Source organism: Hyla sarda, chromosome 4 (genome assembly GCF_029499605.1).
Source record: "Hyla sarda isolate aHylSar1 chromosome 4, aHylSar1.hap1, whole genome shotgun sequence".
NCBI classification, from domain to species: domain Eukaryota; kingdom Metazoa; phylum Chordata; class Amphibia; order Anura; family Hylidae; genus Hyla; species Hyla sarda.
The window spans coordinates 93358800-93374533 of NC_079192.1; the positions used below are offsets into that span (position 1 = coordinate 93358800).

The window sequence follows — 15734 nt, forward strand, 5'->3', positions numbered from 1 at the left end:
GCTATATATAAATGCAGCTGCAGCGCTATGAATGAAAAGTATTCTTTCAGCAGCACATCTGGCCCGATGCACTGCTGTAGAATACTTTTCATTCACAGTGCTGCCGGGGGCTTATGATAGCACTGCGGGAGGGAACATATATAAATGCAATGCGGTGGAACATATATAAATGCGTTGCGCGGAGGAACATATATAGAAGTGCTGTGGGGGCCAGATATATACCCCCCCCCCCCCAGCGATTCTATATATCTTTCCACACCGCAGTGCTTCTAATTGAAAACCACGCCGGATGCCTTGAATGGCTCCTCAGTACCGACCATTCTGAGCTTCCGGCGGGGAATTTAAAAATGAAACTAAATACATCATACATCGGAGGGGAGCGCAGCATGCCGTCCGCTCCACTGTTTAATAACTTCTAATCGTATCGGGTCTCAGAAGGGAGATCCCTTGCGATCAATCCCTCAGCCCTTGTACTACAACTCCCATCATGGAACAGAGTCTGCCCCATGATGGGGGTTGTAGTACAAACACTAATGTAGCCTCCCCTGCCACCGGAAGACTCCCGCAGCCAGGGAACTTCTACTCCCATCATGGAAACAAGTCTGTCCCATGATGGGAGTAGTAGTAGTCTCGCAGTACTGCAGGAGTCTGCTGATGTCACCTCTTCTGAGCATGCCTGGAAGTAATAATGGATATTATAAACCAGGCGCAAACAGATGACATAAAGGCTCATTAGTCACCCATAGACTTCAATGTTAAAAATAACGGACGTTAATTTACCCGCTTCTTGCGATGGAAGAAAAATTAGTGCATGTGCCGTTTTTTCTTCTGCCACAATTAACGTCCGTTATTCATGACGGGCTATAACGGGTCATAACGGATAATCAAACGTTTAACATCCATTTTTAAAGCTTTTCTAGCGGACGTTTATAACGGATCTTTTAACGGATGAATTTTATAGTGTGAAAGCAGCCTAAGGATAAAATATACATGTACACTTATAAATGTGTATAAAGAGATGGAAAAATTATACAATTGACCCATTCACAAAACAGTCTCTGTTCAAACATGTTTACTACAATAGTTGTAATACCAGATCACACCACACGATGGCAGCATGTCCCTCTGTGTTAACTTGTCAGTTCTCTTATACTGCCGGCTTCTGCCTATATATTATGTTTATCATACTAAAGACAACGTGCTTGTCGGGGGAAACAATGGTAAGAAATGGAGACTATGAAACACCAGGAACCGCAGACTTGCCAGCATGATCAAACAAACAAATGACTCGAATAGCAAAAAAGTTTTCCACGACAGATCATTTTTATGATTGTATCAGCACTGACATAAGGATTTCCTGAGCAATTCAGGAGATTGTACTCACTCTGTTTTATATTTGGAAATATCATGGACTTGGGCTCTTTGGGGATTTGCTTCTGCACAAAGTGCAGAGCGTTGTCTTCTATAGTGGACGCAGGCTCCTTCTTGGCACCAGGGGGAAGGTACTTAGCTATGGCAGAAGTAAAAAGACTTAATTACAGCATTACGCTTAAAAGGGACCTATCATCACTTTCATACTGCCTGACCCATGAGTCATTGGGGCAGTTGCCAGCTGGTTCTTCCCACCTATCAAATCCATGGCAAAAGTGTAGACCAGTGTTTCCCAACCGGGGTGCCTCCAGCGGTTGCAAAACTACAACTCCCAGCATGCCCAGACAGCCAAAGGCTGTCTGGTCATGCTGGGAGTTGTAGTTTTGCAACCGCTGGAGGCACCCCGGTTGGGAAACACTGATGTAGACAGAAGACCGTGCACTTTGTTCTTCTCTCAGGAGCTGTCTGTGAATAAAGACAAATGTATTTAGAATCATAAAATGCTTACCATATAGCAGTGGTCTTCAAACTGTGGCCCTCCAGATGTTGCAAAACTACAATTCCCAGCATGCCAGGACAGCCCTTGGCTGTCTGGGCATGCTGGGAGTTGTAGTTCTGCAACATCTGGAGGGCCACAGTTTGAAGACCGCTGCCATATAGATTCCCACATTGACATTTATGGCATATCCACAGGATATCCCTGCATGCAGTAATTTTTCCGCCACGATGTCCAGTCACTGTATAACGCCCGTAATGAATTACGGGCATATACGGGTGCAAATGGGCAGTTACAAAACCCCATAGGCTGCAATGCAATTTAGTCACGGCCGTCAGGGGTTTTGTAACGGCCGGGTTTTGCAGCTGTAGTGACGGAACATGTGACGGAAGTTTGTAAGCGGAAAAATTCATAGTGTGAAAGGAGCCTAACGGATTCAGATCCCACCTCTGGGACCCACACTTATCTTGGGATTGAGGGCCCTCAGCCCCTCCCCATCTGGTCAGGAAGCCGCTGTTTTATGCAGTAACTCAGACTGAGGTCAATAGAAGTTGCGCAGCACCTCGAGCCATCTAGATACCCTAACTCCTAAGTTATGTAAGTAGCATAATGACAAGATAAGAATGAGGATAGCACTCACCACTGTACTTGTGTGCAGATTGATTTGTTCAGACTTCACATGGAGGACACTAAGGGTACGTTCACACTGCGGAATTCCCGAGGAATTCCGCAAGTAGAACTCAGTGAAGTGAACAGTCCCCTCAGTGCGAATGGTTCTTCTGCAAGACCCGTTCACACTGCGGGATTTCAGCGGCGGCGCAGAAATTGTTCAGCGCAAAGAAAGAACATGTTCACTTTTTGCGCGGAATTCCGCGAGTACTGCATAGCCGCCTGATGGAATCTCCACTCGCGGAATTCCACAAGAGGAGATTCCACAGTATGAACGTACCCAAATGTGGACATCGGCTTCCTATACACGGCAGGTACAGGTGCCGGAGCATTCCCGACACCAGTACATGCCGTGTATAGGAAGCCAATGTCCACATTTGTGTCCTCCATGTGAAGTCTGAATAAATCGATCTGCACACAAGTACGGTGGCGAGTGCTACCCTCATTCCCATCTTGTCATTTTGTGGATTTGGCGTTTTGTGCATGTATGGAGTGAGCACCACCACCCAGCAATCAATATCACAGCAGTGTGTGTGACTGACCTTACGTTGTTGGGAACGTTGCAGTGCCGCACGGATCTGTTTCTCCCCTATGTCTATGCAAATAGCATGGCTCACCATGCTAAACAGTTTATTAATCTTTATGGTGTAAGACCAGCTGTGTAAATCAGTGATTTGGGTCTCCTAACCACCTCCAGCAGCCACAATCAGGCTTGTGGACCCTTGAAGTCAAGAAAAATGTGGGTCCTCTGGAAAGGTCATAAATGTCCAGATGTGAAAACACCACAGGAATCATTCATCCCTAAATTTACAAGCTGCACATAAAAGATTATTGGGTCGATACTAAATGGTTGATACATTACCACCACTATGTGTCCGATAATGGACTGCCTGCAGCTAAGCAGCTTGAAATCCACTATGGTTTCTACCAAGTAAAATTATTTTTTTCTAAACACCACCCATTCTGTTTTATATAAAACTGCAAAGAGGAAATTTAATACAACATGCAGCCGTTCTAATGACTGGCTAACCATGTAATGCATGGACAGCTGGAGTCTGTTAGCACTTCCGCATTCTGGTTCACAGAGGGGGGTATTCCTCAATGACATCCATATGCCTTAATCCAACATACAAGCGAGTTTTTTTTTATTGTTTGCTATTTAAGTAATGATCATGTGTAAGAGAATTGATGTTCACATAAAGTGTACAAGTAGCTTTAAAAAACATTTGACATCAAATGCTTAGATCGGTCGAGGTCTGAGTGTTCAGACCCCTATAATCGCTAAAGCATGGCTGATTAAGATAATCCCATAGACTTACATTATAAGTTTGTCTCACTTAGCATTCCTCTCTCACCTTGTTTTCTAGTGATCGGTTGGGGTCCAGGCACTCTCTAAAAATGTTACAGTGCCCATTTAAAGAAACTTTAAAAGTAAAATTCTGCTTTAACCAGCCACCCTTAAGTCACTCTTTACTGGTAACAAAATGAAAATCACCTACCTTGGGCATTGGCAATAGAATCTGGCTGCACAGAAGGTTGTTTCTCCGACTCCCCAATTTCATTTGCCAGAACACCAAAATCTTCCTTTTTCTCAGCTAGAAGAGACATGTATCAACATACAACTATAAAAACAAAGCACACACAAAGTGCATCAACCCCCATTATATTCTCTTTGGACTCACCAGTGGGGACCGCTTCGGGTTTCACTGGCTCACTGTCCTCTATTTCTGGCATTCCTGCATCTCCTCCAGCTTTGGCAGCATCTAAAACATCCAAATCATATTATACAGGTTATTGCACCCTAACCAGATAATATATCAGACAGAAATAGAATAAAAGTAGCCTATATACACTTTTATAGTTTTGTAAATTCAGGATACCAATTCAAAGCATAGAGCAGTGTTTCCAGAACCAGGGTGCCTCCAGCTGTTGCAAAACTACAACTCCCAGCATGCCTGGACAGCCTTTGGCTGTCCGGGCATGCTGGGAGTTGTAGTTTTGCAACAGCTGGAGGCACCCTGGTTCTGGAAACACTGGCATAGAGGAACTGTTTTATGCTCTGTTGTGCCATGAATTAAAATCCACACCTCATCCTTTTGTAATGTGTAGCATAATGCCTTTTTATAGAACATATCCCTGACATTAAAGAAAACTTTTCACATGTCACAAGTTTTAGTCAGTCAGGGTCTGGGTGTTGAGATGCCTTACAATCATAAGAACAAGTGGGGAGAAGCACAGGTAAGCTCTTCACTCCCCGACTTGCTGAGATTTCCGTCCAGTTGCACGAGATGGCCTCCATTATTAAGTCTATGGAGTCCATATCACGCAAATGGATGGAGAACGCAGTGAGCCGGGGAGTGAAGTGCACAACCACATACTTCTCCCTGCTCTGAACACCCAGACCTTGACCAATCATAAGTTTTGTTAAAGAGGTTGTCCAGTGAAAATTAACCACTATCCACAGGATGATTGACAAGTATCTTGTCACAGGGGGTCTGTGAGAGGGAGTGCTGTAGAAGCCATGTGCCCTTCATTTATTTTTATGGGAGTGCTGGGTAAAGCACTCGGAATCTCTGGCACTTTCATAAAAATGAATAGAGGACGTACTGTCTACAGACTACAATCTCTCAGAGAGCCAGGGCCCCATTCTGGAGATCTCAGAAGGTGTAGCCCCCCCCACCCACGATCAGATCTTTATCCCCTATTCTGTAAATAGGGGATAAGTTAACTAGTGCTGGGCGGTATACCGGTTCATACTGAATACCAGTGCTTTTTTTATTATTATTTTTATGATACTAGCTGAGTATCTGGCGTTGCCCGGTTTTTCCTTCCTAATCCTTTTTGGGGAGGAAAATCAACAAAGGAGGAAGCTTTTGACTTCATATCCCATCCTCATATATTGTTGTTATATCCCGACCTCCCATCCCGTCCCGTCCTCCCATACTCCTATCCAGTCCTTATGTCCCATACTCCTATCCAGTCCTTATGTCCCATACTCCTATCCAGTCCTTATGTCCCATACTCCTATCCAGTCCTTATGTCCCATACTCCTATCCAGTCCTTATGTCCCATACTCCTATCCAGTCCTTATGTCCCATACTCCTATCCAGTCCTTATGTCCCATACTCCTATCCAGTCCTTATGTCCCATACTCCTATCCAGTCCTTATGTCCCATACTCCTATCCAGTCCTTATGTCCCATACTCCTATCCAGTCCTTATGTCCCATACTCCTATCCAGTCCTTATGTCCCATACTCCTATCCAGTCCTTATGTCCCATACTCCTATCCAGTCCTTATGTCCCATACTCCTATCCAGTCCTTATGTCCCATACTCCTATCCAGTCCTTATGTCCCATACTCCTATCCAGTCCTTATGTCCCATACTCCTATCCAGTCCTTATGTCCCATACTCCTATCCAGTCCTTATGTCCCATACTCCTATCCAGTCCTTATGTCCCATACTCCTATCCAGTCCTTATGTCCCATACTCCTATCCAGTCCTTATGTCCCATACTCCTATCCAGTCCTTATGTCCCATACTCATATCCAGTCCTTATGTCCCATATTCATATCCAGTCCTTATGTCGGACCGATTTGTGATGAATATATTGTAAGCTGAACATAGAAGGGGACGTGGCTTTGTGGGACTGGGTGTGATTTGCAAGCCAGACTGATGCACAAAAAGGGTAGATAATAAAAGGGATGGGGCTTAAACAGTGGGCGTGTCTTTGTGAGATGGGGTGTGGCTTGCAAGCCGGACTGCCACATTCACCAGGAGATGCAGAGTGGAGCTTGTGGAGGAAGGTACTGGAAGTCCCATATACTTGCATGGGACTTGAAACAAAAACCCATCTTTTATATAAGGGTGTATGTAAGGGTTAATTTAACTATCATATTTTTTTATTTGATATACAATCAATATGTGTACCAGGTATTATTGAAATATCTCCAGCCGTATGGAAGTGATGTGGGAACACACATTTCCTATTGATTTGCATGGGACTTTAAACAAAAACCTTGACCCTCACAAATGGGGGTAGTTAGGGGTTAAAATGACTATCCTATATTTTAAGAGGACATACAAGTAACATGTGACCAAGTATTATCTAAATATCTCCAGCCGTTTGGAAGTTAAGCAGTAACATATTTCCCATAGACTTGTATGGGACCTGACCCTGGCAAATCGGGGTGAGTAAGGGTTAAATCACCTATCCTATGTTTGTTGTTGACATATAAGTAACATGTGTGCCAAGTTTCATGTTAATATCTTTAGCAGTTTGGACGTGATGCTGGAACATACATACACACTGAGTTTTATATATCTACATGAATTTTTCATACACCGCTATATCGGTGAGTGTATACAAAACGTTGGGAAAGCAGAGCGGCAGAACATTGTTTGAGAGGGGCCTGGTTTTGCAGTTGCCCCAAACAAGCACCATGTGAGCATTACCAAAACGAGGAGCCATGTCTGTTGTATTAAACCTGTATTAATAATAGTGTAAACATTAACGTTTTTCTACAATATTCAGTACTCATGACAGTAAAATAGGTCATTGTAAGGCAGTTTACTGCAGTAATTACTGTATGATTAAAAAAATGAAATTAACCGCCAATAGTGCATGAAAAAAATAAAAAAAAATACAGTTAAATACCGTGAAACCGCCATAATTTAGAAAAATACTGTGATATACATTTTTGGTCATACCGCCCAGCACTAAAATTAACTATGACTAGATCACCACTTTAATTTATGGTTTAATTTATGGTTCAGACCTAGGCCAGTGTTTCCCAACTAGGGTGCCTCCAGCTGATGCAAAAATACAACTCCCAGGCATGCTGGGAGTTGTAGTTTTGCAACAGCTGGAGGCACCCTGGTTGGGAAACACTGACCGAGGAAAAATTTTGTTCATAGAAAGGGGTCCCCATTCAGGACTAATATGTTAACTAACTGGCATTTGAAACAGTGCATCTCACTCACTTAGCAAATCCATTTATTTATATGGACAGCCTACTGCTTTTAAAGGGGTACTCCGGTGGAACACTTTTTTTTTTTTTTTTTTTTTTTTTTTTTTTAAATCAACTGGAGCAAGAAAGTTAAACAGATTTGTAAATTACTTCTATTAAAAAATCTTAATCCTTCCAGTACTTATTAGCTGCTGAATACTACAGAGGAAATTATTTTCTTTTTGGAACACAGAGCTGTCTGCTGACATCATGACCACAGTGCTCTCTGCTGACATCTCTGTCCATTTTAAGAACTGTCCAGAGTAGGAGAAAATCCCCTTAGCAAACAAATGCTGCTCTGGACAGTTCCTAAAATGGACAGAGGTGTCAGCAGAGAGCACTGTGCTCATGATGTCAGCAGAGAGCTCTGTGTTCCAAAAAGAAAATAATTTCCTCTGTAGTATTCAGCAGCTAATAAGTACTGGAAGGATTAAGATTTTTTTAAAAGAATTTACAAATCTGTTTAACTTTATGGCACCTGTTGATTAAAAAAATATATATATATATTCCACCGAAGTACCCCTTTAAATGGGGTCAAAAATGCAGAGAAAGTTAAGAGAAATATAGTAAGGAATTAATCCTCCCTACAGGGACATAAACCATGGAGCCAAGATCCTGGACACGCAATTATGTACGTGGTCAAAAATGTATTACCCCGCTCAAAATGTAGGCGGTTACTTGAAGGGTCTTCCACACGCTCCTCTTTGGCTATGATGGCTATCGTGTGCATCTTGTTCTCAGGTCCAGTTTCACCTGCTGCCACATTGCTGGGCACCTTGTCTGCCTCCTCCTAGAAAAAAGAATGGAAGGTTTAGTCTGCACAGTGGTGCTGGCGCATCACATGAGGATTTGTCAAATTCCCAAACTAAAAATAATTTAATCCCAAAAATATTAATCTCCAGGTGACTTCTAATCCATATTTGCACCTAAACCATAAATATGCTGTTCTGAATATAAAAGATAAGGTTGTCAGAATATGGATATGTTGGCTGAACCCTAGCAATGGAGTTAAATATAAAATCTAGACAATCTAGACCAGTCTTTCCCAACCAGGGCGCCTCCGGCTGTTGCAAAACTACAACTCCCAGCATGCCCAGACAGCCTTTGGGTGTCCGGGCATGCTGGGAGTTGTCGTTTTGTAACAGCTGGAGGTGCCCTGGTTGGGAAACATTGAACTAGACATTGCTTACTAAAGGAGTTGCCCTACTTGGACATATGGATCTCTCAAGACAATGGTCTGCCATTGGGGCCCTCTATCTATGGCCGGAACATAAAGCCAAAGAACAGCTCTCCGGAACATAAAGCCAAAGAACAGCTCTCTCTCTTATGGACTCAATCCATCCATGTATCACATAAATGAACATTTATCATAATAAAGTTTTCTTGGATGAGACATCTTCCTACCCAAATGCCATGGTATTGAACATTACATTTAGGAGCTTTAACAGTTGGAATCAGGGTTATCTCTTCCTGGGTCTCCTGCCATAATTTCATTTAAAATGTCGACGGATAGTTTGCTCTGACACTGATGCTCCCTGAGCCTGCAGGACAGCTTGAATATCTTTGGAACTTGTTTGGGGCTGATTATCCACCATCAGGACTATCCTGCGTTGACACCTTTCATCAATTTTTCTCTTCCGTCCATGCCCAGGGAGATTAGTTACAGTGCCATGGGTTGCAAACTTCTTGATAATGTTGCGAACTGTGGACAAAGGCAAATCTAGATCTCTGGACTTGTAACCTTGAGATTGTTGATATTTTTCCACAATTTTGGTTCTCAAGTCCTCAGACAGTTCTCTTCTCTTTCTGTTGTCCATGCTTACTGTGACACACACAGACACACAATACAAAGACTAAGTGAACTTCTCTCCTTTTTATCTGGTTTCAGGTGGGATTTTTATATTGCCCACACCTTTTACTTGCCTCAGGTGAGTTTAAAAGAGCATCACATGCTTGAAACAATCTTATTTTTACACAATTTTGAAAGGGTGCCAATAATTTTGTCCAGCCCATTTTTTGTTTGGTGTGCCATTATGTCCAATTTGCTTTTTTTCCTCCCTTTTTTGGTTTAGTTCCAATACACGCAAAGGGAATAAACATGTGTATAGCGAAACATGTGTTACTGCAATCCTTTTCTGTGAGAAATACTTCATTTTCTAGAAGAATTTAAGGGGTGCCAACATTTACGGCCATGACTGTACATGGCAGATGTCAAAAGGCTTGTAAAACACTCAACAACATAAACTAAAAAGTGAATAAAATGCTGTGATTTCTACATAAAAGGAGTGGCATGGATTATTTACTGATAATTCAGGGCTGAGGATAAATAGCTGTAACCAAGGACTTGGGAGTCCATTTTAAAGGCGTACTGCAGTTGGGAAAAAAAATAATAATCAGATGGTGCCAAAAGTTAAAGATTAGTAAATTACTTCCATTTAAAAATCTTAATCCTTCCAGTACTTATCAGCTGCTGTATGCTCCAGAGGAAGTTGTGTAGGTCTTTTCTGTTTTACCACAGTTTTCTCTGCTGACACCTCTGTCCAAGTCAGGAACTGTCCAGAGCAGGATAGGTGTGCTATGGGGATTTGTTCCTGCTCTGGACAGTTCCTGACATGGACAGAGGTGTCAGCAGAGAGCACTGTGGTCAGACTGGAAAGAACTACACAACCTTCTCAAAGCATACAGCAGCTGATAAGTACTGGAATGATTAATATTTTTTTAATAGAAATTATTTACTAAATCAGTATAACTTCTGGCACTAGCTGTTATGAAAACATTTCCACCGGAGTACCCCTTTGAAGGACAATCGAAAGGGGATAGTCACGTATAAAATAATCAATACAAAGTAGCAGAACATCATAATTGTCAGAATGTATGTATTTTACAATTCAATGGCCCTGATACTAAGAGTGGAGTGGAGTTTTCTGTGTTTTTTAACCCCCAACAGATATTTTTTTTTCCACAGTATTTACTAGGGTTTCCCTAATTTTTTTTAAATGTATTTATTTTATTTATTTATTGTTATTTATTTTTACACATGTTCTGATCTGTCGGGTTTTCCTCAACTCAAATCCACCACAGTTTGTGATTTTTCGAAAAATGTCTTTTTGGTGACCACACCCCTTTGGCGCACAACCCAACTAAACAGGTCGGGTTTACAATAGTAAAATCAGGGCCAATGTGTTTTAATGTTATGTTTTTTTTTTTATCATGATATATTAATATTTTTAATTCACATTAATAATATTTTGCTTGTTAAAAAAACAAACTAAGAAATATTTGGCAGATATATGGTTTCTTTGCCCACCTTTTCTCGGTCAGCCTGCTGGAGTCGCTTTATACTTTCATCGTGTTCTAGCTTCTGATCGGCCAGCTGCTTTGTGCACTGTTGACTAACAAGATCATCATAGAATTAGTGGACTAGTTATTGGCACATCAGTGGTTCCCAACCAGGGTGCCTCCAGGTGTTGCAAAACTACAACTCCCAGCATGCCTGGACAGCCAAAGGCTGTCCAGGCATGCTAGGAGTTGTAGTTTTGCAACATCTGGAGGCACCCTGGTTGGGAACCACTGTTGTACATGTTGCCATGTAGCTGTCATGGCTGCACGTAAGGCTTGTCCCAACCTCTCTTCCTTCAGTGTCTTCTGAAGCAGGGTGTTATTGTTCTTGTACTCCAGTAGCAGAGCATCCTGGCGCAGGTATTCCTGGCGAAGCTCATGTAACTCTTCTGTAAAGGCAAGAACAGGTTATAATGAGAGTGAGGACATCCCTACCATATCTGATGGCTGATCTAGTCATCTATGTAGTACACTATAATGTATGCAAGATAAGGATTTCCATCTGATTATAACATACTATAAACATATTTTGCTATAGGCGGGACAAGATTCTTATGGAAATTTATTCTAATCATTGTAAAAATATTTCTTTTTTTTTTTAAATGCATTTCAACACAGACCAACATGAGAAATTCCCACTTGGCGCAATACAGTAGACATAATAGTATCCACGTCAAACATATTTTAGGATATGAGGTGCACGTCTACCTTTAATAGCTGTCAGTCAAACATTCACTTGGCCAACAGCTATCTCTCTCCTGTTCCACCTATACACATTATTGTTTGGCTTGGCCATGTGAATAGGGAGGGGGGGGGGGGGGGGGGGGAGGTAAGCTACAGCCAGAGCTGACTTGCAGCGGTTTATCTAGCCCAAAAATCTAGAGCTGTGTTCACACGATGACATTTCTGTGTTCCAACAGTCCGCAGCAGCAGCAGCGTTCCATTGATTTCAATAGGATTTTGCTGCACCGTTTACACTGCAGAATATCTGGAAACATCCGTCGTGGAAATTCAGATTCCAGCATCCACAAAAAGAATAGTCATTGTCTATTCTTTATGGGGAGTCCGCACGGAAATTGCATTGCAAGTCTATGAGAGGGCGCATTTTTTGAGCAGTCCTAGTGCAGGCATGTTCTGCTGGTGCTCAGAGGTCAGTGGAATGTCTGCATGTAAACATAGCCTAACAGGTCTGAGCCTTCTCTCACAGCATCTTCTGTCAGAAGAAAAATCGGAAGGCTTCTATATACAGAGATTGGCAGGTTTGGCCGACTTCTCACTAATGAGTTTCTCAACCAGGGTGCCTCCAGCTGTTGCAAAACTGCAACTCCCAGCACACCTGGAAAGTCTTCGGCTGTCATGTGATCACAGTGTGACACTCTTTCACAATAGATTACATGCTTTCCTGGTTTAGATAAGAGACGAGTCAGTCCTGTGTCAGCTGAATTACTATGAACTACAGGATTACATCCTCACCCATCATATCCCTCCTGGCAGCTCTGAGACCAATTCCCCTCCAGACTTGGCTACACCTTCCTTGTTCCTCCATGTATAGAGTGCTGCTAAAGATATACATTTTTGTCCTAAGGAAAGCAGTGATATAGTTGGAGAGTCTATATAATGATTAGCTGCAGAGTTATACAACTTCCCTGACACTGCCTCTCAGATAGGATCCAGGATAGGGAGGGATATGTTCGGTTACGCAATCTTATAATTCACAGAAAGTCAGCTGACCCAGGGCTGACCACTTTCTGAGACCTATAAAACCATTAACATTTTCTGTTGGTCTGAATGCTGGGCAAATGTCACTGGTACAAGCTTTAAAACTTATGGAGTCAGCAGAGCTGGAACAAAACAGATGGACTGCAGGAATAGTAACGGAGAATGCTGCCTTAAGCTTAAAAGATAAAATTAAATAAATCATGTGTGTGTGTGTGTGTGTGTGTGTATAATATTATTATATATATATATATATTATATATATATATATATATATATATATATATATATATATAAAGCTTCACTCCAAGGAAACACAGCACTAGTCAACTAGGTCCGGTTAAAGTGCAGGCTTTTTATTGCATCAAAGCATAAACAAGTGCGACTTTTCGGCTAACAAGCCTTTTTCAAGCATAGTGCATACATCAATGAGGCCATACTTATATGGGTAGCAAATACATGTGATTGGTGGAGACACAAGTGCAAACAATGTGCTATTATCAGTTCAGACCGCCTTCTGAATCTCATAGGTTTAAACAGAGACCATGTGATTTAGGGAACTGTCATAGGGCTGGGCGGTATGAGCAAAAACGTGTATCAAGGTATTTTTCTAAGTGATGTCGGTTTCCACGGTATTTAACGGTATTCCCCATTGTGACCTGGGCGCTGTCCCCACATCAGGTCACCCGCGCGTGCTCCTCTGCTCATTCCTCCTATGAGTTGCGGGCTTGCCCGGCGCTAGAAATCTGTACTACAAATAACGTTTCCCGGGCTGCAAAATAAACTTTAACTAGCCTACCTACATTTCCCCGTTGCTCTGCTACAGTCTTCACTGTCCTGCGCTGTGGTCCTCTTGCTGTTTCCTTGGGACGGGAAAGTCACAGAGCCCGCCAGCCTATCATTGGCCGGGACGGGACATCGCTGTGGCCAGTGATAGGCTGAGCGCACTGTCATGTATGCATCTTACATGACAGTGGGCTCAGCCTATCAGCGGCCGAGGCGGGACATCGCTGTGGCCGATGATAGGCTGACGGCACTGTGACGTTCCCATCCCCAGGACCGCAGCGGAGGGACCATGAGGAGGAACCACGTCGGAAGGTAAGTTAAAGTTTGTTTTGTTTATTTTGCAGCGTTACTTGTAGAACAGATTTCTAGCGCCAGTGGGCCGCAACTTGTATGAGGATGAGCAGAGGAGCGCACACGGGTGACATGATGTGGGAACAGATGTGGGGACAGCGCAGCTGATAATTCATATGGGGGTGGGGGGGGGGAGCAGAATAGCGCTCGCGGGTCAAATATGATTAGTTCCTCGATGTGGGGACATCGCTGTATGAACCGGTATACCGCCCAGCCCTAAACTGTCAAACAGTATAATATACAATAAATACAGTGTGTAGCATAGGACTCTACAGGGGACTCTGGTCTAGGTGTGTGTGTGTGTATATATATATTATATATATAAAAAAAAATCCAATAGAAACAGGACCTCAAAAGTTAAATGAAAAAAAATGAATTCGGGGGTGCACGCACCATTCGAACCTCGGCCCACTGGTTCCTCAATGCATAAAAAATATATAGGCAGCACACCACAGGTAGACTTCAAGCAAAAGGTGAATTTATTCCATGATGTCTCTTTTTTTTTTTATACGAACCGGGTAACGGTGATTAACCAGGGGATGGAGCCAGTAATTTCTGTTTTTAGAACAGATGTGACTGGAATAATGTGATAAATGTATCAGTCTCTAAAAGACAACCTATCAGATGTTGCAAAACTACAACTCCCAGCATGCCCGGACAGCCAACGGCTGTCCGGGCATGCTGGGAGTTGTAGTTTTGAAACATCTGGAGGCCTGCAGTTTGTAGACCGTGAAATGTATGAAACCCCAGACTTTCTAAATCTTCCCCATAGTCCAAGTTATTTTAAAGGGGTACTCCGGTGAAAACCTTTTTTCTTTTAAATCAACTGGTGGCAGAAAGTTAAACATATTTGTAAATTACTTCTATTAAAAAAATCTTAATCCTTCCAGTACTTATTAGCTGCTGAATGCTACAGAGGAAATTCCTTTCTTTTTGGAACACTGATGACATCACAAGCACAGTGCTCTCTGCTGACATCTCTGTCCATCTTAGCAACCATGCATAGCAGATGTATGCTAAGGGCAGCATGGTGGCTCAGTGGTTAGCACTGCTGCCTTGCAGTGCTGGAGACTTGGGCTCAAATCCAACTAAGGACAACAATAAACAAAGACATTATTATAATAACGTCAGCAGAGAGAACTGTGCTCGTGAGGTCATCAGAGAGCATTCCAAAAATAAAAGAATTTCCTCTGTAGTATCCAGCAGCTAATAAGTACAGGAAGGATTAAGATTTTTTTTTTATAGAAGTAATTTACAAATATGTTTAACTTTCCGCCACCAGTTGATTTAAAAGAAAAAAGGTTTTCACCGGAGTACCCCTTCCAACATGAAAGGCATTGTCCATTATGTCAGCAGTACTGCAGCCACATTGCAGGTGATGTGTTGGCGAGATCTCTGTCCCTTACCTGGCTAGAAAATAACATTTTTTTCAGATTTTTATTAGGCAACAATAAGTGACTGCAGCATACCGTATATTGTTCAATATATGAAACACAATGAAATGCGGCAATTTGTCAGCGTACTGTAATCCTCTATTATACCAAAAGACATTCACAGGGCAGTGCCAGGACATGCAAACACTTACCCTTCAGATGAGCGATGTCTGCCATCTGGAGTGACACGTTGGCCAGCAGCTTCTCCTATAAGACAAATATTCACACAATGAGACGCCGGTGTGCTGTGGGTAACCATTGTAAATACACAGAGCTCCGGTTTACACATTAATTCTATTGTGTAAAATACGGGGAACATACAAAGGTGTATTACCAACAATTGTGTTCATCCAGTAAGCTGTAGATACGGCAGACAGCCAAGACTGTGCACAATAGGGGTGTAGACGCTGAAATCTTGCTCCATCAGTAGCTTAACAGCCTCGTGTAACATTATCTGTTCTGAAAACATGCACACCTGAGCTTAAAGGGATTGTTTTACTACAACTCCATAGGAATGTTATGGTGTAAAAGGGGGTGTTTGGGAATTTTCTCTATGAACCAGAG

At 42.4% G+C, this 15734-nt stretch overlaps 1 protein-coding gene across 2 annotated transcripts in view; it reads right to left on the bottom strand.

The window, feature by feature from the left end:
- Positions 1-15734, bottom strand: part of GOLM2 (golgi membrane protein 2) — a 52180-nt gene that overhangs the window by 14823 nt on the left and 21623 nt on the right. For both annotated transcript variants that reach the window (XM_056571571.1, XM_056571569.1), the window contains exons 2-8: positions 15323-15377; positions 11171-11273; positions 10853-10937; positions 8200-8335; positions 4219-4299; positions 4036-4131; positions 1385-1510 (exon numbers count right to left, since the gene is read on the bottom strand). In XM_056571571.1, the coding sequence (XP_056427546.1) occupies positions 1385-1510; positions 4036-4131; positions 4219-4299; positions 8200-8335; positions 10853-10937; positions 11171-11273; positions 15323-15377 (682 nt within the window). The remainder of the gene's footprint in view (positions 1-1384; positions 1511-4035; positions 4132-4218; positions 4300-8199; positions 8336-10852; positions 10938-11170; positions 11274-15322; positions 15378-15734) is intronic.